A 24,442-nucleotide genomic window follows, 5' to 3' on the forward strand; every position below is an offset into this window, starting at 1 on the left:
TTCCTCACATATGTTTTTAATTCTTCTCACACACTCATCGCCAACATGTACATTTACATTTTCAACACAGAAGTAGGCTTGAGACTTGAGTCTCAGCACGGAAGGTAAAATGCATCTTAAATTAGAGACAGATTTAAAAATGGCATTCTTATTACAGCGTATGTGGTTATTATAACATATTGCAAGTAGGGAACTTTCATATCACCTTAGCTACTTTCATATCACCTTAGCTATTTGCACATACAACAAAATTAGTTCCACCACACTTAAGGTCTGTTTTTGGTCTAAATGCAAGCAAGAAGCGCAGCTGCAGCACATCAGGGAAGGAAAGTCGGCGCTGCGGTGCTTTAAGTAACACAGATCAAGCTTCAAACTTTGTGTTACACCTGGCACAGTTTGCATTGTCGTGTCACATAAAGTTGCAGCATTTTGTTTCAGAGTTGAAAAAGTTTTCAGGCCTGCGTCATAAAAACTGATGGAAATGTCACGATCGAAGGTGTTCACATTAAAAGCATCCTTTGAAATTATTTTGTGTACATTTATAGATAGATAGACATAAATGAGGCCTTAATTAAAAATTCAAACATTAGTCAGTGGTTATTTTTATTTACTAAGAAACAATCTACAGACTGTTATGACACTGGTGTAAATGCACAATCAGGCACAAAACACATCATTGTACTTGTAAAGACATCCAAGAAACCCTGCGCCTCTTACAGTTTAAGACAAATCTCTACAACACTGGTTTCTAACACTTATCATCCTCTTGTGTGACTGAGACTCCTGAGGAATAAATATCTAAAGCACCAGTACAGACATATACCACTAACAAACTGGTTTTCAAACAAGCCGTCAGCCGGATGTGTTTGGTTTTAGGCAGTGTACTGTATGTAAGGAGAAGGCAGTGGGGATGCCCTGAGACACTAGTGTAAAACTAGGAAGGCTGTGGATACAGGAGTGAGTGTTTATGTGCGTGGGAGTGTTGTTACCAGAATGTACAGGACAATCATAACATAACCAGACAGCATGTAATGAGTTCATTCAGGGGTGCGTGTTCAGATTTTGCTGGTAGCAGTCGTAATATTGCACTAAAATGTCGTCTACTTCATTACTTTATTCGAAAATATCATTTTGTTGTAAAGCTGTTGTGCTTATGCCTTACACAAAGCATAAAACTGATTTCAACAAAGCTACAAAGTAAAGCTACAAAAACATTTTCATCAGAGGTCATGAAACACTTAAACGCAGGCGTTCACACGAGCACGCGAGCAAAGCATGGAGAAAACGAGCGCGACTCACCAGCGGGCTCCTTTCAGCCCGTGCTGCTGTGTAGTGTGTTTTTTTTTTTGGGGGGGGTTTGCTTCATTTTCTTTTGATAAAAGAAAAGAAAAAGTCCCCACATCTGTCAAAACGCAGCTGGAATGGCACACGAGCACAGGAGTATATTCTAATTAAGGCAATTAAGAAAAAAACCTGTGCACCACTAATACAATACAGGTGTCCCACATTCACACTTCGAAGAATACAAAAAGAGCTGACATGAATACGGTGTTAGAAAACACTAAAATTAATATATTAATAGTACTAGAAAAACTTAAGCAATTATCACAATTACAAAGTAAATGAATGAGAAATGTTTCAGAATTAAAGTTAAACACAAAAACAGTATTAGTGTACATCACAACATGAAATGACTTGATCTGAATCGGATTTTCACAATCAAAATGCAGCTCGGGTGTGCTGAACGCATGAAAACACAGATTAACAACATCAAAAAAACTAAGAACAAAAAAAAGCGTTGAAGTCATCATGGTCAGTCTTGTGATAGAAATTAAAAAAAAAACGTATAAAAAAAGTCGCTCTTACAGCGAGAGTTTGCAGATAGTGAATAAAGGGCAGGGCGATGATGATGATGATGAAATGGAAGGTGCTAACCTTTGTTTATTGCACTTTTGATGGACCCCAGACAGGAAGGTTTGAGGCCAGACTACTTAATTTGACATCAAATAAAAGACTAGGCGTGGGGGCACGTGTATAGATGTGTGTTTTCATGTGTGTGTGTGTGCGTGTGCACCCACGTGGGTGTCTGAATATGTTTGGTGAGCAGGTGAGATGTGAAAAGTTGCACTTCAGCAGTCTGCTGATTTGCGGTTGTCTCTGTCCTCCTTCGACAGAGGAGCCCTAGCCTCCTTCATTTCCTCGCCTTCCTCGCCGCTCCCGCTGCTGCTGCTGTCGCTTTCGGCCGGATAAACGACCATACAGAACTTCTGGCCCACGTATGTCATTTTATCTGAGAGAAGAGAGCAAAAGAAAAGGAGTGAGGACAGATTGAGGTGCAGGCTGTCTGACTACATGATGCAGTTATTAAATAGCATAAAGAAAAACAACTGCTATTACTTGTAGTTATAACATTTTATAACATTGCGGTCGTGGAGTGGACGTCCTAACAAATTCACATCAAAGTCAACTACAAACAACCCAAGAGCTACATCTCATGACACGAAGTTCCACTGGTCATGATTGCTTCTGTAAATATATAATTATTTTAAAGCATGTTGTGTCTAAATTAAGTACGGTGTCAAAGAACACTTCTGACTTATAAAATAGTTCCTAAACAATAATGAATTTGCATTTCCTGAACATTGAATCATTAAGTTAATGAGAGGAAAAATATTGGGCTGATTTATGGGGACATACCAACAAAAGCGTCAAAGCACTGTGGCTTGTTGTCCCAGTATACTCCCAGGAAATAGACTGGGACACCGGTGAGCATGATGGCGAGGCCGATGCCGCACACCAGGGGCTCAGAGTAGAGGGAGAAGATGAGCAGGAAGGCCCAGAAGAGGAGGTAAATTACCGGCCATATCAGGCTGATCTGAGAGGAGAGAGAGGAAAACAGATTTTTATAACGTAGAAAGAACAATTTTTTTTAAACCACTTTTTAATCATTCATTTAACTCAAATTAAAAGCTATTCCCATTAAAGCTGAACTAGATGGACATTTACATTGTTTAAATAAGCAAAGTGCAAAATATATTGAGTACAAAGCTAAACCAAAGCACCACATGAACAGACCTTGATTGGCCGGTGCATGTCGGGCTGTTTAATACGCAGAACAATCTGCCCGGCGACAGTAACTCCGTAGAAGAGGTAGTTGATGAAGCCCACGTAGTTGATGAGGGTGTACATGTCACTGGTGCACAGCATAAGGAGGGTGGACAGGCACTGAGGAATGAGAAAGGTTTGTTGTGTTTAACCGAGTGTGGTCAATGGAGACAGAAGAACTTGTGTATGTGGTAGAGGTAATATGGAGCCGTGTAACAGGGAGAGCAGTACTCACTGTGAAGAGCAGGGCAGGGATGGGAGTGCAGCGTGTCACATGAATCATGGCCAGCAGACTGGGGAGGTGGCCCTCTCTGGCTCCGGCGAAGAACAGTCTGCAAAGGGAGAAGGACAAACACAATGAACAATGTTAGCACGAGGGAGAAGCCAAACATTATGAAGAAAGCAAGAAAGACTGGAGGGGGTCTGGGTGCTCAGTATTACGACTGTGATGAATTTAGTGGACATAAAAGCAGGTTAAAGCTCATTTCGACCTCTCCAAAAACGCTGCCTGCCCCAAACCAAGTGCCCTAGTTGACTTCTCTGTCTGCCACATTTTACATTTGGTTATGAAGAACAGACTTTAAATTTGAGGACTACTGAGACAATCCATGCAAAATGTGTCATGTTAGAGCAGTTCATAGTAAAGCTTTGGCCTTGATGTCAAACACTGACTTCACATAGTACGTAGTCTGTTGATACAAGTCAGTCTAGTCCAACTAACCGTGAAGATGTGAAGAGGGAACCGTTGACTCCCCCGAAGGTGGAGAGAGCCACAGAGATGGGCATGATCCACGCCATGACTCCGAGCAGCTTCTCACCAAAAGTCTGGGATGGAGAAAGGGTTGGATGATAAACAGACATAAAGGCACATAAGTATGTGTTTTAATTGGAGATAGAAATAGATGATGTACACACAGAAGACCTATATAGACGCAAAACCCACTTCAACACCACCTCTCATGTTCATTTACTTTAAACTGGAGCTGGACTGCTTAACATGTACTCATAGATTACATTCAAGTTTTGTCACATGCTAATTAACCCTACAACTGAATCATACACTACTTTTTATATCTTATAGCTTGCTGGTGTCAAACATAAGGCCCATGGGCCTGAAACGACCAATCAAAGATTCCAATCTGACCCACTGGGCAGCTTGAAAAATGTGAACGAGGGCACTGATAAAGACCTCCCTCATGGACATCCATACTATGCCAAAGTAATAAACAAACAAATCACAGAAAAGTTCCTGTTTTTTTTCTTAATCTAACACACTGTTACTGACTTGAGAGCTTTAAAAGAAGGCAACAGGACTTTTCATTTCTAAAACAACTAGCAGAGAGTCCCAGGTAATAAACTCACCCACCATAATGTCTCCAACAGCCCTGGTGACGACTCAGGACCACCTCTAAAGGGGATGGTTACCCTACTAGGTGTATATTATCTTGGACCTTGGACCAGTTGTTTGAGAACTGAAGCCTCTTGGATGAGAGGCAAAACATCTTCAAAAAACCACATCCAGCTCCCTTCTTTTCAAGCTCTCAAGGCTACCTTGACCTAGATGCCTGAGATCCTACACCAGGGGTAGGAACTCCAGGCCTCAAGGGCTGGTGTCCTGCAGGTTTTCCATTTCACCCTGGGTCAACACACCCGAATCAAATGACTAGTTAATCACCAGGCCTCTGGAGAACTTCAAGACATGTTCAGGAGGTCATTTAGCCTTTACATCAGCTGTGTGCTCAAGGACACATCTAAAGTTCCCCACCCCTGTCCTACACAGTCATAGTATTATTGCCCATGCATTTACCAACAACGACCATTAGAGGGTGTCATTCATTTGAAATAACAAGGTGTGTCTGAATGAAGTGACAGGACCACCACAGCTACTCACCACAGCAACAGCATTTGAGGCAAGCAGCTCCTGAGGACTCATGGCTGTGACATAGGCGATGTTGGCGAAGACGTAAACAAAGGTCACGACAGGGATGGAGATGAAGATGGCGCGAGGAAGGTTCCTGAAGACAATACAGCACAATACTTCACTTAAGAACTGAGAGAAAAGCAAAAGATTTAAGGAAGGAAATTAAAAAGGATGTTTTACAGGTGGGGTATTAATGGATAAGAAAGGTTACCAAAGAAAAGGAAATGAGGAAATAAGTCACTACTTTTTTATTTCTACAATAAAAAAGTAGTGACTTATTTCCTCATTTCCTTTTCTTTGGTAACCTTTCTTATCCATTAATCTGTGACCAGACACTGGGAATGTCAGGGGGAATTTTTCCATTGTTAAGTTACATAAATTTCAGAGAGCTTTAGCAAAAAGGATCAGGGATTAAAAATAAGCTTTGTTGGTATGTGACTGCTAATTACTCAAACAGTCACAAGCATCTTATAAATCAGATATATTCCTGTGGCAGTGTGGCATTTAATCTTGTGGGAATGTGGTTTTCTACACACAGCAGCTTCATATTTATATATGTATATGAGAGGCAGCGTAAAGTGTCTTACACATAAGGATCCACCAGCTCCTCTGTGACATAGTTGAGGAAGTTCCACCCGCCATAGGCGAAGGAGCCTTGTAGGAAAGCTAAGGCTATTAAACCTACATCGTAGTCCTGGAAGGGCTCAAAGGCGTTGGCAGGCTCCAGCCAGTAGTACTCTCCTACAGGTAGAGGAGAAAATCTTCAGCTTGGCACAAACACAATGGAACATTTACAACGATAGCACAAACTTTTCCAATTTTCTAGTCATAGTAAATAACAAAAAACAAAAAGCAGTTTATTTTATGGTTCTCTCTGTTCATTTCTTAAATCTGCATGACCTTCCCAAATTAAGCGGGCCTGTTCCCAATCATTTATCTCTGGTTTGATAACTTGTTTTGCTGCCGGGGTAAACAGCCTGGTTTCCTCTGAGGTCTGGCCATGCTGTAGGGAGCCCAGCTGAAAACTATCAGCTAATGAAATCAGCGTGTATAAAACAAGTTGTAAAAGGTACTTTGTTAAATCCTTGTAAAGTGACTTTGCAGAATGTGTACTGCTTTTCCTCATTCCTTCTTTTTTATTCTTTTAAATCCCCTATTGAGGCTTGTTTTTAAAGATATGTCTACCACTCTCTCTATTGCATACAGTTCCTCAGATATGAGCTAAATTCCTCCCATCAAATCAGCCTTTGAACTCTTCATTATCTCCAGACAATTGTGCAGAAATCCCCGTTTTGCCCTTACAATAACTCTTCCTCAGCCATGTTTGTGCTGTAAGCCCTCACAAGCCTGCTGATATTAGCAAAAGGGCCCCAGCAACTCGCTGACCCCTGATGTGAAGCCTTTACTGTCCCGACACACTGAGCGCGTCCCCACTGACCCTAAGTCTGTGTCTGTGTGTGCAAGAAATGGCGAAACCATTGTGAGCGATGCACATATGAATGCACATATGGCAGCGGTGAGCTTACCCTTGCAGACCTGCACGACTCCCATGATGATGATGAGTGCCAGCGCCAGCAGCTTGCCGGCAGTGAACATGTCCTGCACTCTGGTGGCCCACCTCACGCTGGAGCAATTCACCCATGTCAGCAGCACTAATAAGAGAGAAGCACACAGTTATAAATCAAGGACAGCATTAATTCAGCCAATACTCAAAATCAAGCTCAGTTGCAAGCTGTCGCTGATCTCAGTGCCAGCTCGCAGCAGCTGACGGCTCAGCAGATATCACTCTCATTAAACTGTGCTATTTAGGCTGCTTCTGTCTTCTTTTATTTAATATGAATATGCAAGCCACTTTGCAACCCGACTCCACCCCAGCTCCGTCTTATCAAGACGTTTCAGAGAATTTAGCCTTTAGTGGCTACGTCTTAACTGCGAAACCCAGGAAAACCAACCCTGCAACCTACAATGTAACCTGACCTGCACCTACCTAAAAATGTAACTACACGTCGAGTCGGTGCAGTCAGCAACTACTGCGATTGGCCAATTACACCTGTGCCATGTTTCGGGCTACTTTTTCGCAGCAGTGTATGAATGAGAATAACAATATTGCCTAAAAATCGTATCATAGTTAGGAGCAATAATCATAGTACAAATGTAAGGACAAATGTCAGTGAAGTCCTGGAGGGCAATTGCTGAAACTAAACTCAGCACTGATGTAAGGGAAAGAACTAGAGGGACAAAAATGTTTTGTACCCGAAAAAAACAACTGACCACAACAAAGAGCAAAGACCCAGGAGGGAAAAAGTCCCAGCATTTTGTTTGTTTCTATCAGCTGGCACCACATGAAACACACTGGGACAAGGACCACAAGGTCCATCCATCCATCCATTCGCTTCCGCTTATCCTTTTCAGGGTCGCGGGGGGGCGCTGGAGCCTATCCCAGCTGTCATAGGGCGAGAGGCGGGGTACACCCTGGACAGGTCGCCAGTCTGTCGCAGGGCTAACACACAGGACAGACAACCATTTGCACTCACATTCACTCGCACATTCACACCTAGTGACAATTTGGATTATCCAATTAACCTATCCCCACAAGCTGCATGTCTTTGGACCTTGGAATTATGTTAAATACCTTGGACAAGGTATTTAACATAATTCACCGCATACCAGCGTAAATATCGGCAGTGACGTTGACAGCTTACGTAGGTTATGTGGTAGCCTCAACAGCGATTCCTAAATCAGGCGTTAGCCGAGAGCATATCTACCATCATTAATGCTGCTCTGGTCTGAGGTCTTGCTGCTGCCCTCTCTGCTTTCAGCGTTGCAAGCATAAAACAACAGAACCACACCACCAACAAAAACTACAACAGATGGACATAATTACTTTCTTGTGGTCCTGACTGGACTTGTTTTACTTCACTTTGCTCCAATTTTTCAACCGAATCCTTCAATATCATTGACTTCAGATTGTCACGTATGATCGGACACTCCTACTGTTATTACCGGACATATACGAAATTTGCACTGTGAAACAGTCAGACCATGTATAGATTGTGTAAAAGTATTCTGCTGAGCATGCTTATGTCGACTTATCTTTGGAGTCGGGTGTTTATGAGCTGAAGTAATAGTAACCGAGTAAAATTTGTTGATCAGTAACACTGAAGGCTGTGCTGGTTTATGCATTAATTGCTTTATCACTTCATTCACTCAAAGGCACTGTCACTGCATAATTTTGCCCAACAGGCAAAGGAGATATGAGATATATCACTGATGACCCCGATAGATTTAAAGTTTCTCTCATATCAGGTCAGTGAATTAGATTAAAGCCGCACATAGACAGCAGCGACATTTGACTCCCTTGCTGCATCATCACATTCACCCATTATCGTCGTGTGCCTCACCTGCAGTTTCCCTTTAAAAAGAAGCAATTAGTTGCTACAACACGAGTGGCGATTTATGAATAATGCAATGCACTTTGGAGCATTTCTATGCTTGCATGCTTATATAGTGCAACATTACATGTGATTGCTACTTTTTGAAAGTTTGTGGACTTGCTCCTGTCGATGTATTTACTAGAGAGCTTCATATCAGGGTTGATGTGATGAAGCCAGATAAGCGCGGCCTCGAGAAATTACTTGACATGTTAAAGTTTTATAGGGATGACCGATGTTTTTTCTAACTGTCTGGTCCTTTCAGAGCTCTCTAATCCTGCTCATCTAGCATTTAGCAGAAGTTTTTTTTTTTTTTAGAAAGTCCTAAAATGTATTTAGAAAAGCTTTTGACCTCATGGGAAAGCTAACACATACAAGAGATAATGGATTTGATCTGTACTGCTGAGCACAACAAGCCAGTGGGTTCAGGCCAATAGGGTGCCATCAAAGAATAAGCTTGTTTGACTTTGTGGGATTAAGTTCATCACATTAAATAACTCTGAGCGGAGCTGCCACTGCGGGGAACAAAGCCAGGTGCACGTGAACGGACATGCATGATATTAACATACTGTGTGCTCAATGCAGACAAAGAGGGGCACATGATGGGCTTTGCAGATCGGACATAGTTGTGGTGGAGCTACGCAGAAATTTGTGCATCTCCTGCTGCTACTTCCTCCACACAAAAGCAGGAAACAAAAGGCATGCAGATTAGTTCAAGACTGATTCTTATGTAACTCTCATTAACTACATATTAAATCCCCAAACTGATCTGGTGGTAAACAACTGTTTTAAGAGCCAGATGATGTTTCCCACTGCTCTGCATTTCAGTTACAGCATAAACATTCCCTCCTGCTCTGCTGCTGACTGGCAGATTGTGGACAAACACCTGAAGGCACCATTGGAACTTGGAGCTGCTGAGCTTTTTCTAAGCACAGCATACAAAATGAAGACATTATTTGCTCCGTGCGCATGTGTGTGTGTATAGGAAAATGTCCTGAATTAACCATGAGCCTGTAGGAAAACATTGGAGAATTATGACCTTGCACGGAGCCATCTGTAGGAAGAGGCAGACCTCACGAAGAATCGCCCTGCATGTCTTTGAAATGGTACACCATTTAAAAAATAAAAGCCTGTCATGCAGCATGATGCTGTCAAACTGCCCAGTGACTGGTACTGTCTGGTTTGCCTGTCACCTAATCCGGAAATAAATAAGTAAGGCAATATCCTGCAAACTATTACATAACATTCTGCAAAGGCCATGTTTAGGAAATCACAGGTACGTCTAAACACAGACCCAAAGGAAACGAGCAGGTGACCTTTAACCAACTTTTCTCTGAGCAACAAATCATCAGCAAGCTTTTTTTCCCCTTAAAAGCTGCCTGGCAACATCTGTCTAATCAACTCAAGAAAGAAGAAAATCTAGAATTACGCAATAAAGCATGTGCTAGCAGTTCTTGGTAGAGCTAAGCACATTTGGCTTCAAGTCATTTGTGTAAGTGGATTAAAAAAAGGCAGGTTAATACAGGTCAATGTGTCAGAAACATTAAAAGCAAAGTATTCAGACAGAAACAGAAAAACTAAACAATATCAAAGAAGCTGTTTCCTGCCTGCTTCGTCAGCACCAACATGCTTGTTGTATATCTTGTCAAGGACCATGATGGTTATTAAGTTTGATCCCTTTCAGCCCTTTCAGAGGCGTATTTACAGGCTTTCCCGCATTAAGCTTAAGTGTTTCCAACCAGAAGTGTGCCATGTAGCTATTTTGTTGTTGTAACAGGGCTTCTTCTGCCAATTTCAAATGACATTTCTTCAAATGTAAGCAAGCAATTATTGCTTTCCACCTATTTGGTGCCAAATAACTCGGAGCATAAGACTGCTTATTCTGCCAGCTTAGTAAAGTAGCAGTAGTGTTTTTGGCTATGGTCATTAGCAGCAATCAATTGGTTAACTACATTTAACGCATTTAACGCACTCCACACTGTATATAAATGCCACTTGTTTTGCACATATTCAACTCTGTATATTTTATATATTTTATTATTATTATTATTATTATTTTATTTTATTTTTTTACTATTTAATTTGTAAAAATGTGTATACACACACACACACACACACACACACACACACACACACACACACACACACACGTAGGAAAATATTTAGTATACACATCCAGAAATGCATACACTATTATATATTGTACATATATTTATTAGTTTCAGGTTGGCCATTCTTGTATTTTGCTCGTTTGTGTTGTTGTGTTTGCACATCTCTGTTGCTTGTGGGGCTCGCACACAAGAATTTCACTCGCATGTGCTGTGCCAGTGTGCCTGCACATGTGATGTGACAATAAAAGTGATTTGATTTGATTTGATTTGATTTTAAATGTCTTTTCATGCATTCTCATGCAAGTCTTTGGAAAGTGAGCTTTCAGCATCATTAAGCCAAACAGGACAGCAAGCTGAGCTCATCATGGGAAGCAAATCAAAATATACAATACTCCGCAAAAAGTTCCACTCTCCCTTGAAAAACTTACAAAGTGAAACTTTGTATTTGCCATTTTTAATTATGCATGTTTTATACGCTTTAGCATGCAGACAGGGATCAAACCACCGGCCTTTTGATTAGAAATGCTGCAGTCATCCACTCACTTTCAGGATCTAAATCCAACCATTTTTTGAGTGTAATGGTAAAAAAGTGATGGAGGGCGAAAAAGAAAGAAAGTTTAAAAACAACAAGAGTTGGATTTAGTAGGGAGATGCAGGAAACATCTGAGAGAGCTGCAGTATACAAGATGAGTGAGTGAGAATGCCTCGAGGAAGGAACTAGTGTGCAGTTTAACTCAGAGAGAGATATTTTAAATCAATCTGCATCCAGAAAACACCACACTGAACACAACCGTTGTCCTCCTGAGAACTGAAAGCACTTTGCAGTACCTTAGAAGAGATGACCTAAAAACATTGTTGCTCTCCTTATTCCCCAATAAATTTCATTAGAGTTGCAGGGGTTAGACCACAGCTCCCAATAAAAACAATGTATACATGAAACGCACGAATCGCCGCCAGGTAACACAAACAGTGCATGTATTCTTCTCCAGGCTTCACGACCGTCTCTTTTTGTGTCTCAAGGCTCCCTGAAGTATTTGTCTAGTGTGTGTGAACTTTGTCAAAGTACTCAAATCTACCACAGTCATGTTGGCGCCAACACATTTCTCCATTTGTCTCCACACATTTACTCCTCACGGCTAAACTCTGCCAGCTCCCTGTGCACTTCCTCTCTCACATGACCTCTAACTGAGGGTTAAAAAACACAAGTGCTTCATAAAACAGGGGAAAACTGGGATAGAAGGCATAAACTGGATAAACAAAGTCATAACTCAACCAGTCAGTGAATTATAAATAGGTTGAATGTGATGACGTCAACAAAGCAACAGTTGCTGGATTGGAAAATGTGCTTGAAAGGACTTTCAAATGTTGAACTCCACAACATCTAAATGCTGTTATTAGACTCGTTTGTTAAAGCTGCATGAAGCAGATATTTGCTCTAAGCCCCTCCCACAAGAGAAGTGAACTAGGCCTTAAAATAGGTGAAACATGTCTCCCAAACCCTCGATTGTACTCAATTGTTGCTGACATGGAGCGCCGGAGACAAGACGATCAAGTCATCGTTCCAAGTCCGCTGTAAGGTCAAGTCTCCACGTAAGACTCGGAGCAATCACACAACCACAGGGTCTCCATAGAGCCTTCTGCTCATTATCTGATGATGACATTTACACCACTTGGAGACCCCGAGCCAAAATATGATGGCAATGCGTCAAGGAAACTATAACCAATACTTAAAGCCAAATTTAAACCCCCACTCTAAGCAGCTCAGAAAGACTGCTTTACGTTTCTTGAAGAACTCCAGACAGTTGGTGTCGACACCAATGTGCTGACGACACCAACTGTCCGCCATCTATAATCCAGTTATGAGATCCAACACCCGTTTTCACACCGTGTGATTAGGCAGAGGATCAATAGGGACTCCACGACCCTCTTATGGACACACCCAATAGGTCTTAAAAAATCTGGGACTCTCCACCAATTGCTCTTAAAACTGAAGAAGCTTCTCGGATGAGAGCTGAAACGTCTTCAAGAAACTTAAAGAAGTCCAGACGCTTTTCTTTCCAAGCTCCTTAGACTACGATGACCTGGACGACTGAGAACCTTCACAGACATCACTGCTTAAACGTTTTTGTGTTTCACAAATTATTATGTAACCTTTAGAAGTCAATGCCTTCACCAGTTTAGCATTAACGCCATTAAATTCAGTCAGAGTTTGTAGTTCAGTTTATCTTAGTTGTTGGAAGTCTGTCCTCCATGACGTGGAAAACACACCTCTGGGTTGTGGTTCATTTGTGTCTGGGCGTGTGCACACGAGTTAGATGTGATGTGCTACTCACAAAGACAAACGGCAGCCAGCACACGCAAGCCATTTTCTGGTGGAAAGCAGGTGGGGAACAGAGGCTGCAGGACATAGTTGGAGAACGTCAGCGCGATCACAGCCTGGTTGGTCGGGTAGATGACAAGCACAGCGATCCACAACCGCAGGAACCTGCGCAAAAAGAAGGGATAGTTATGAAAGAACTTTAACTGAGTATTAATGGACTACGCGAACAAAAATAACAAGTCAATAAAACAGTTCATATGTTCATGGTTTATTAAGCTTGTAACAGTCAATGATTAGTGAATCATTTATGAAAGTACCAGTGCCTATTTCACTTTCTCCACATTACATTAATTTAATAGTTTGTACTAGGAAAAGAAGCTACACAACAGTGTCACCTTTGGGTTCTGAGGAGCCATGAATGGCTTCAGTTGCTATACTCAGCTAACACTAAAAAACAAATGACCCAGTTACTGAATAGAACCACTTCCTTGCATCACTCAGAACAAAGCAAAGAGAGGAAATCTCATGCTGCTTGTGACTAAAATAGTAAAAAAAATTTGCAGCTACTTTGATGTTAGGTTACCGGCACATTGCCCCGTTATTTTCCTGTGTTTGTGCAGGGAAACGACATTTAGTTTAACCCAGACCATACATTTCTGCCTGGCAACAGTTTAAAATGGGGTGACTCATCCAGTCTTTTAACCTGCCAAAGTAGCAGTAGTCATGGAGAAACGCAACAGTGAAACAATACACCAACACGCCACATGTTACACATTGTCTGCTTTAATATCACATCAGCCCATTGTTTTTTGTTACATTTTTTATTGTGTTTACTCACATTGATGTATTTTGTAATTTTCACCTCGTTTTCATCTTACATGATTTGTTTAGATAGACATGCCTGACAATACTTATCTCACTCGCCTCAGCATGATAACAAAAACATGCAAACAGGCAGATATCAGCAATAGTGGAATAAAATGAATATCGGGCTGATGACACGAGATTTAGCAGAGCTCAGGGGCTTAACGGAGTGACAGGTATAACCGTACACGTGATATCTCCATTAAATTCTCTGGAAGCTTAAAAAGGGATCATTACACTCGAGTGCATTAATGGGATGGCGGCTCGCTGGAATTTGTGAGTGTTTGTTAAAAAACGTCACTCTCGAATAACTCCCCTTTCACACTGCTCGCTTCACTTTTAGCATTTTTAATACTCAAATTTAGTATATTTCAGGTAAATGATGTATTTTTTTACTTTACTAAAAGGATCTAAAACCTACATTTATTACTGTTAAATACAGTAAAAAAATAATGTGTTGGGTTTAATGTGTAAACATATGATAAACTAAGGTGACAACGATGAAACAAGCTAATCTACCATTACACTTTGAAGCACACCAAGCTAGCTGCAATATTTTAATGTTAATTAATGTATAAATTATCTATAATATTATAAAATGGACTTGTTGAATATTAGGTTGTTAATAAATTATGAAAAGAACAATCTGTAAGTTATTTAGCACTAAGTAGTATTTAAATATATCAGTGTATAAAGTTTGTGGATGCAGCTAGAAAACAATGTTAGATTCTGTTAGCTCATAAGTTAGCATTGCACCTAAAAACTAAAATGCTAACAGTAATGCCTTTCTTCTGCACTGAGTCTATGTATAGTCTTTGACCTAGACTACACAAGTGGTTGACACTGTTGCTAGTCTTCAGTCGACTTTGTTTTAAACCTACACATTAGGTACGTCATAACTTCAAGCCCTTTGGAAATCCTACACCGTAATCTGACGTGCACCTTCCTAGAAATGTAACCATACATCGCCCTCGACAGCTACAGATGCAGCTGTCGGCGTCACCCACTTGTCGAGGCTACAACATGGCCTGCGGTTACATTTCTAAGTAAATGCACGTCAGTTTACGGTGTCGGGCACAGCAAAGTTACGGTGTAGAGTTTCAGAAGGGTTTGCAGTTAGGATGATGGAATGTAATGAGAAATTTGTGAATCATTTGTTTCCATTTAACTTCCACTTAAACCACTGAAACCAGCTACACCTACAGTATTCCGTGTAGGGGACATTACAGGTGTTACGTAACCCTCGTCAGTTTGATACAACAAAGGCCCTTTGTGCATGAAGCGCTGTCCATTCAAGTGTTTGACGATACAATTTTCAAATTCTTTCTTCTGCGAGCTCGCCTTCGCACAGCTGCGAAGGTGATGTAAGTACACCCACCATTCCAGTTAGTGACTTATAAGCACGCCCCCATATACACAGATGGGGACAAAGGGAGCAGCAAAACAAAAACAAACATCCCTTGAACATGGATTTATTTATGCTATACCCAGGGCACATGGAAACGGTGCGGCCCCAACACTTCAAACTGAGCATGTGAAGCCACAGAGTACAAAGTCTCTGGAGTTAGATGTTCATTGATGTGTATTGATAGTTTGCGCACAAAGAGACACAAACAATCATTGTCTGTTTGGTCTGCTTGAATTCCTCTCCCAGAATATCTTGATAATATGCATCCTTGTGATAGTTGGAAAAAAAAACAATGGTCTGGTGTGTGTTTACTTTCTGAGAAAAGGCCTAGTGTGTGTGAAATCTTCGCTAACAAACAATATTGTTTTTGCTAGGAAACTAACTTAGCGTGATTCCCAAGCTCTTGCTGTAAGAAGCCATTTATGGATGAATGGGAGGAGGCCGTGAGCGGAAAGTCAATTCAAAACTTTCCATTAAAGATTGAAAACCCCCACAGCGGCGTGCCATTCGAGATTCTCTGAGTCACCTGGAAGCTCATTTACTGGCAACTAATTTGAGTCAGTTGGGTGAATGTCTGTTTCTAAGATCTGCAGCTGGCTACAAGCTAAAGTCCACCTTTCTACGGTGGACTTTAGATGCAAAAATTTCACAAAATTAACGTCATTGTGGGATTTAGTGTTTTTAATATGTTATATCTGGTTGCTGTGCTTGTACCTCTGGACCTGCTTTGGATCCATACATCTGAGCTCCATCAGCTGGATAATCCACCAGGACTCGTCAAATCCATGTCAAATTAACTTTAGTCGTTTCTGGCCCATTTCAGGCCCTTCTTCTCTTTGTTATGCAGTTAATAACCAAACCTTTTGTGGAATGACTGGGGGCTTCTTAGCCCTCACTGATGTGAGAGTGAATAAAAAAGTCCAAAGAGAGAAGCTGAACTATAAATCATTCCAATTACAAAGATGTAATCCTTTGAAAACACATTTGTTATGGAGAAAATCAGCTTTCAATTAGTAACAAATGGTGTCCTATTTTTTGTACGTCATGGTCTTAACTTTTTCCAGCATAAAGAAGACAGCTGGCGACCCCCCCCCCCTGTATCCTTAATGTTGAGTTTTGACACCTCAGTATATAATCAATAAAAACATGGTTTCAGGGCCATTAGGATAAGTTTCTGTTTTTTCGAAGGGTGGCCCCAGTAAGCTACTCTGAGGCCTTTTGTTCAATGACGAGGCCAATGATAGAAACTCCTCAATTAAAATAAACAAAACAGAGTTACCCCTAATAGACCTCCAATCGGGGAAGAGTTAAAACACAGGTGCTGATTTACCCCTGAAGATGTGTGACATCTATAAAAGAACGAACGACTCACTCACCCTGCCAGCCCGCCGAAGATGTCCTTGACGTAGGAGTAGTCTCCTCCAGACTTGGGGATGGTGACGCCTAGCTCGGCGTAGCACAACGCCCCGATGGCGGTGATGATGCCGGTGATGATCCAGACGATCAAAGCCAGGCCCACTGAGCTGGCATTCTCCATCACACCCTTTGGGCTGACGAAGATACCTGAGCCAATAATGTTACCTGGTGGAGGGTGGAGGGAGAGAAAGGGTTCACGTTTCAGAAGTGCTGTCCAAAAGCATTATGGGAAGTAGTTGTCTAGCTTTAGGGCTTGTCCCATGTTATTAGAAAACAAAGTGTGGCTATAAGGGCAACTGCTCTACCAATTTATTACTATCTTGTGATTATTATACAAGTGGATGGCTGATCACTGGTGTATGAATTCACCCAGAAGCACCGAGGGAAAGACTGAGGAAACAGACATATGACAAACTAGACAGGAAATAAATAGTTAGGTCACGAGTAAAATGGAAAAGATGCTTTAAAAAATAAGAGAGAGAACGAGCAGAGTTTCAACAGCAATGAATCAGTCGAGCTGCCTGGCAAAGTGGGAACCTGCGATATGCTGACTTGGCATAGCTATGAGGAGATGGAAGAGGGCCGAGAGCAGGGTTAACGAGTGCAAAGAGGGAGGAGGACTGAAACGTGGACGCAGAGGGGGGAGAATAATGCCCTGACATATTCAATGAGCGTCAGAGAGCAGTTTGCACAGCAGATGAAAGAGACGGATGGTTGGGTTCAGGTCTAACACGAAAGCGTTCACTCCTCTGATAAGGCTGACGTTGGCGGTCACGAGAACTGATCAAGTTCAGCTCACCGTGGTTTGAAGGCTTGATGCCATCAGCCACAGGGAAAAGTGCCGGGGTCAAAGGTTGGCTGGGTTAAATCACAGTGAGTGCAGTGTTACAGTACAAAAGTCAGAGATATGAACGATGCTATCATATTGTGCCTCGAGACATCATCAGGTGGATCCTTTGTGGCTGCTATAACTGCAGATAAAGTGTAGTATTTAAGCTGCTGTCGACTCCTGTTCATACCAAGCTGGGGGATTAGGGCTCTAAGTTGTGAATATTATCAAACTACTTCCATTTTAACCAATTAGACAAACTAAACCATCCTTTAGTAAAGGTTTTTAGACATTTTACCTGTGTAATATTAACGCTACATCTCTGTTTATATATCTTCCAGGAAATCATGTGGGCTTTTTTTAATTTCTTGTGTAATACAGGATTGATTCTTCAGGCCTGTATAAATCTAAATCAAACAATATTTTTTTTTAAAAATCCTCCCTTGTTTGCACACTCATACACACACAATGCTGCTCTATTTAAGCGCTCGTGGTACCTCGGCTTTCTAAGATTAGCCTAATCTAAGTCAAAGGCATGTGCACAACTAAAAACATGCACATTGTTTTTTAGCTGTAACAGACTCCATATGGATCGTGTGCGAGTGGCGAGAGCAGCCGCTGGCTTACATAACGCTAGTTGCAGCTTAAAGGTAAAAAGGAGACAAACAAACTCTTTCTCCCCTGATTTTGTTGACAACTTTATGACAGAAAGTGCCTCACCTTTAACATCTAGAGGCAGGGGGGGAAAGCAGCCATCTGCTGACTCAGCATTAATGTTGCTTTTCTTGTAAAACGGTCTGGATGGGTGGATTTGCCTGTGCAACATAAAGTTTGGTAGACTTTCCAGAGGCTTTTGAGTGTAAAGTGTCTGATCTATGTTGTTTTGAATGTGTTTATGCTCTGAGCTTTAGATAATGGAGACTTTTTTATAGAGGCAATCAAATGTGCGCGTGCATGTAGTGCGTTCATGTCATGTGCATCATTGCGCACTACGGTGCAAGACTGCTGACTAATGTGGAATCTGCATGTTTCCTGTTCTTACATTTGTTGTTTTACACCCCTTTGTCTCCAAGCAGGCCAAGGGGAAAGAAATTTGGGAGGTTTTTTTGGTTTTTTAATGTGGAGTTGCTAAACTCTTTGCAATCTCTGACCAGCTGAGTGCTGCATCACCTTTAAGAAGCAGGCGATAAAAAGTCTGAGCTGTCGAATCTCCACAAAGTTGTTCTTTTTTACATATTTAGGTACATTTTTAACTACAAAATATAAATAATATATTTTTTTATTAGATCGTTGTTTCATAAAAGAAGAGGATTGGTTTGTGCCCTCTGAGCATATTTCTGTTCCTTGTTTTTCAAAACAAGATTTCATTTTTAAAGAATTAGAAAGACCACTTTTTCATATCTAGGTTTCTAGGAAGCCACATTTTATGTGACTCATAATAGAAACTGGGATCACTGTCTGGTACGTTCAGCTGCCCACATGAGTCACCAGAGCAGTCATGTAACCCCCCCACCCACCCCCAATGAAATAAAAAGTAGCTAAAAAGTAACGATAATTTGCAAATTAAATGATACGTAATTCTTTATGCAAAATAATTTTTTAACATAAAACACCAAAAAAGAGAATGCGATGAAGCAAAAATAAAAACACTTAACGTGCATGTTTTAAGTGGTAGTAAGACTTGGCATCGACAACCAAAATCTAAACAATGCCATGAAAAATAAACACAAAAACACCTGATGCTGGATACAGAAATGAGGCGGTGTTCATGTTAAAACTCCGACTTTAAAACAGATTTAAGATTTTTCTAATCTGGTACAAAACAAGGTCTTAGTCTACATTGCAACAACATATAAACCCATTTAAAATATTTTCAGGCTTAGTTGTGCATAATTATGGGCGAGGCCACTTTGAGTGACAGGAACATGCTGCTTTGTTGTGTTGAGGTTGTAATGAAAGACCTTCTGAGGAGTCTGGTGTTCATCCCCCCCAGTAAGTACATTTTGTTCCAAGGGTGTTTTTGCAAAGTCAGCATCAGTCTTAATGTCACAGCGGATTAGAGACGCACGTTGCTCAAGAAAGTGGCTAAGACAACTTTCCACAAGAAAAAAGAAAATGCTAAAATGCTACACTCAACACTTTGAAACCGTAGTTTATAAGCCAATGGTTTCCACATTAACCACTGTTTATATATTCAGTCTTTTACATAGACTGTAGATAAATGATGCCTATGTCCCTCTTTTATATACAGCCTATTGTATAAATTAGCTTGCCTGAGCCTCCCTGTGACACCCCTAAAGATATCACTCAACCAAACAGCATCCACAAGTTATAAATGTTAGGCAGCGTGTGTGTGTTTGTGCAGCATTATGATATAACCCAGATGAGCCTTTGCAAAGCTCTGTAGAATTAGTCTTTGTATTTCCCCTCAGCTGCAAATCCCTGTTTAAACAGCTACCAAGCTGAGGCAACCTGCTGCTTGGCCCTCAGCCGGAGCCTCAGACTGTGCATGCGTGCATGCTTTTGAATATGAAAGGAAGGTATTATTACACTGAAGTAATTAATCGGACGTAACTCGCATTAATGGTTTTGATAGCAAGAAGAGGAAAAGAGGAAGCAAAATAAAGGCAGGCTTGTTTGTCTGTTTATCATTAATCCTGCCAATTATTCCTGGATTTAGTCTCTGCAATGTGAGTCAGTTTAAAAAGAAATTAATATTTAATAAAAGTACGATTCATCCAGGAATTTCTTTACATAATACAAAGACTGGAGTGCAGCTCAGACATGGCTAAGCCAGGCAAGCTAATAAAACAGCATTATCAGGGTGGAGCCAAGAATGGCCAAAAGTTCACTTCTAATCCCAGGCTTTGGACCTTTCTGCAGTTACGTGTCTTCATTTGTGTGTGTGTGTGTACGTGTATGAGCGATAAATGCCTGAACTGTACAATAGGCCATAAAAACATTTGATGTCCTCGTGTGCTCGACCCTTTTCATGGAAACCCAGCAGGGCATGTTCGTGAACCAAAGGATCAGTCGAGTCACCTGAGCTCACGTCTCCCTCGCACAGGACGGCGTGAACTGAAGTGGCATGAATGAGTTACTTGGCCAAGGACAAGAGGGCTGAGCGCCGAGGAGTGTGGACTATGGAGGGCTATAAAAACCTCCCGGCCCTGTGCTGCCCCAACATTTCTTAACGATTGGCAGGTAAATGGAGATTGATAAAGCAAGCAGTTTAGATTATGATGAATGCGGGTGTGTTGAAGGGTGGAGCTGAGCTGGTGGAGTAAGGATGCTGTCAGCATGCGCAGGGATCTCCAGCGTCTGATTTCACAGAGTAACAGTCTCATCTCTCCCTGCCACGTCATTTTTTTGTACTCCTCTCTTGTTGAAAGCTTCTCGGGATATCAACCCACCCCGCCGTCTCCCCTCTCTTCTCCCGTTGCCGTGGAAACACGTGAATGAGTGACTCATCCCCCGCCCTTCTATTCCTCCTGGCAAGGTCAGCATGAGGACCGCACACTCTGGCAGGACAACCTGTGCCATATTTTACCCCAAAGTTTTTATAGATCAGTTTGTCATGTGATGATGATAATGCATCGAGAGACCCCTGTTGCTGTTAGACAATGAGGGATGGCTTTCACCGCTCGCGTTAACTGAGTCCATCTAATCCACGAGGATAGTGACAGTGCTAGTAGGCTGATTGTGGTCATTTGAATTGAAATGAAAAGCAATTTCTGGTTATTTGGTAACTATTTTGATTGAAAATCAATCAGTCAACATTTAAAACAATGCTAATCAATCACACACCTGATCCTCATCATCATTGCTTCTATCTCTGACCTCGGAAAGCTTCTTCCAAGAGAAGTTTGCATGTTATGTTACGCTGCAGTACATATAGCTTATTTTACAATTTGCCCCGTGTAATATAAAACAGCACTTTGAACGATTCGAAGACTTAAGCCTTTGTCATCATTTCCTTACTCCTCACTCCTTGCAGTTTAGGGGACTGCTGGAGTACTCAATACTTTATTAAACACTCTAAGCATGAATAGTGGGCATTATCACTACAGGAGTCTTAGTCATGGAGTGAAATTTTTGAAAATCCATAATGAAAATATCAAAATGTTACTGATTTGATCTTAAACTTTACAGTCTTGTGGGTCTTTGCACTCAACACGATACTCAAATACATAGCAAAGCAGCTTTCTATTAGTACTTTTCCTCAAAAGTGTCACGGTGCAGTATTCAGCTGTAATTACAAAGAATGGTGGATTCCCGTGCAAAGGTTCCTGCATTTTACAGGAGTAAGGAGTCAAATAACTGAACTAAAAGTTAAAGTGGCTGGAGAAATGTCTTTAACCCTTTATCTGATGAACCATATATGGTAAGTGGATGATCCAGTATCACTGTAGGGTTGAAATTTTGAGCTTGTATTTTGGTGTGTGTGTGTGCATTATAATGGGCTAAAGGTGCATTTTCCAGTCAATCCTAACTAAATTACAGCTGCAGGCTCAGATCAGTCACATGAGCCTAAAAACTGCATGCACCAATCCTCAGAGATGAGTTAAAGGGACAACATCCTGATTGCTGCAGAAAATTGACTACAGAAAAATGATGATAGCTTCAGTGATTAACGACTGCAGGGGCAAAGGGCAGGAGACTGTTACAGGGCAGACTCAATTACAATATAAGTTTAGTTTGTGGTGTCTACCTGTGTTCAGCTGTTTCCAGCTGTCATGTGAGGTTGCTCTGTAGAGAGTGTGTTTGCCTGTTTTAATCATTTTAAGCATGATGGAGACTTAACGCCCTTTTTGATTAACTACAATATGTGTTGGCAACATTTCTGCCTTGCTTTTAGAGTCACACAAATGATCATCATTATCATAAACTTGTAAACTACATTCATCAAATCTGGAATTTGATCCCAGTGCAGCTTTTTTTTACCCTGCTCATAACTGAAGAGCAGGTGGCTGTATACTCTGATTTTCTCTGCAGTGCTTAGTCCCGTCCCTGTTTGTCATATTCTCATTTTTACACACTTTTCATACAGTCTCAGACCCTCAGACATTCAACATAAAGATTCGTCGCTGTGCTGTCAGACAACAGCCTGCACCACATGTCATTCCCACGCAACAGCAGTGACACTCACCAATAATAATACCGCAGGCGCTCACCAGCCCGATCTCCTTCTTGAGCGCAACACCTCCTCCTGACTCCTTCACAGCGGCACCATCCTTGGCAGATCCCGCCGTGCTGCTGCGTTGTCTTGGGCCGTCCGTCATCTTATTAGATGGACGATTTTATTTCGTTTTAAATGTCTTTTTTATGCACTTGGTGTTGCCCGTGCGCTTGGAGTGCTTGAGCGCAAGCGTCTTCCTTGTGCGTCTTCCTTGTGCGTACAGGAAACGTGCCCCGCTTATCTGATAAAGGACGTTTATCGTTGCTGCTTTCAGCAACTTGATTAATTTGTCAGATTAAGAAAAAAAATCTCTATATTAAAAAGCATAAGGTCAGCAAAAATGTGAAGTGCTTTTTGGAAACCGTGTGCAAAAAGAAATAAAAAAGCGCAGCTTCCTGACAGCTAAGTTTCTTCAAGATTTCCGCGCAGCTGACAAACCAAACAAAGTGATCTCGCGCAGTAGAGCCTGACACAAGCAGCGCGTGATGATAAGTCCGTTTATCGAGAGAAAAACGCTTATTCCAGTGTCAGGTAGGTAATAAATACAGTGACACGGTCCTTGTGTCAAACAAAGAGACACTTCGAAACAAAACAAGAAAGAGCTCTCTCAGTCTTTCCTTGTTCCAGGTGTGAGCCGGAGAGACAAAAACATCCTCTCAGAGAGCTGCTCCAGCAGTGCAGGAAACACTCAGAAGTAGCTCAGCTTTGCCGTAAACACCGACTTGTGAAAACCTTGAACAGAACACTGAATTTGAGTAGATACACGTTCTTCATAGCACCGCCCCACTCCCAGCCCCCTGTCTACTTCGAGTCTGTGTTTTTCTTCTCACGACCATGAGCTCGTGCTGCGTTACTCATTCCTCCTTCAATAAACAACTAAAACCGCTTTTTGATTAAGAGAAAAGAAAAGATATATATGTAGATTCAGTCTTCATTGCTTCTGCTCCCTTTGCCCCCCTTCCTCTGTCATACTCTCTCGCTTATTATTCAAGATGCGGTCTAAATTTAGCTCTTTCACCGAGACGTCACACCTCACGCTGCACGCCACAGCACTGCCGGTGTGTTTTCATCCGTGGGGTCTGTGCAGCTTTACATGGTCACAGACCCCTTTCCCTAAATCGGGGGTGTAACATTTATTTTGATTCTGTGGAGAGAAATTAGTCTGATGATTTACATGCGTGAACCAAAATGTACAAGTGTTCACAGGGATTTGTGTGTAAATCTGTGTTTGTGTGTGTGTGTCTGCTAGTGTGTTCCAATCCACATACACACATATATTTTACAAATAGATCCAGACCTGAACAAACATATTTTCTTTATTTCTACCTCACCACATATATGGTGTTTTTCCGGGCCAAAGAGTTTCCTGTGTGTGCAGATGTTTAAGAATGTTTGTGACATTTTTTCACTCGCCTATAAATCATCAAATATGCCTAAAATGATCACCTGATATGGACGAATCACGTTGCACGTGCACGCCATGCTTGCAGTTTTTACGGTGTCAGTTTCACATGTCAACAAATGTAAATGCGTTTAAGTACAACCGGAAAACTGGCATATCTGACTTCCCGTGTCACTGCCAAAAAACAAACTCTTTTTTTCTTCTAAATAAAGTGGATAACTCGTCATTCCACGATTAAAAACTGATATTTTTTTTATCATATGTCCCAGTTTTCTTAAACATGTGGCTCCGTGAAGCTGACACCAAATCGTCCGAAATCCTGGAGTGCACGTGCACGGTGATGGTGTGAAGCGTGGCACAAACACTCTTGGATATGTGTACACTACTCTGTGTACGTGAAAAACATGTGACACTGAAATTAAAAATGCTTGTGATCACTGCTTGTTCCGGTTTGGA

The 24,442-nt window shown here is 41.5% G+C and overlaps 1 protein-coding gene across 1 annotated transcript; it reads right to left on the minus strand.

The window, feature by feature from the left end:
* Window positions 1-23,531, minus strand: slc7a8a (solute carrier family 7 member 8a). The gene is made up of 11 exons (XM_082520052.1): window positions 22,555-23,531; window positions 16,537-16,741; window positions 12,902-13,053; window positions 6,553-6,678; window positions 5,614-5,767; window positions 4,997-5,120; window positions 3,827-3,930; window positions 3,341-3,437; window positions 3,076-3,225; window positions 2,698-2,875; window positions 1-2,290 (listed from the first exon to the last, which is right to left on the minus strand). Exons 1-11 carry the CDS (start codon window positions 22,685-22,687, stop codon window positions 2,130-2,132), a joined length of 1,584 nt encoding a protein of 527 aa, XP_082376178.1. The 5' UTR covers window positions 22,688-23,531; the 3' UTR covers window positions 1-2,129.
* Between the last annotated feature and the right edge of the window lie 911 nt (window positions 23,532-24,442).

This window comes from Aulonocara stuartgranti (assembly GCF_965226115.1).
Source record: "Aulonocara stuartgranti genome assembly, chromosome: 3".
NCBI lineage: Eukaryota > Metazoa > Chordata > Actinopteri > Cichliformes > Cichlidae > Aulonocara > Aulonocara stuartgranti.

Excerpts from the sequence above, each read along its gene's own strand:
- slc7a8a (XM_082520052.1), bottom strand. The coding sequence starts at position 22,687 with ATGACGGACGGCCCAAGACAACGCAGCAGCACGGCGGGATCTGCCAAG. Across the intron at positions 16,742-22,554 it reads CGCCTGCGGTATTATTATTG|GTAACATTATTGGCTCAGGT; the intron begins GTGAGTGTCACT and ends ACCCTCCACCAG. Across the intron at positions 5,768-6,552 it reads AGTCGTGCAGGTCTGCAAGG|GAGAGTACTACTGGCTGGAG; the intron begins GTAAGCTCACCG and ends CTCTACCTGTAG.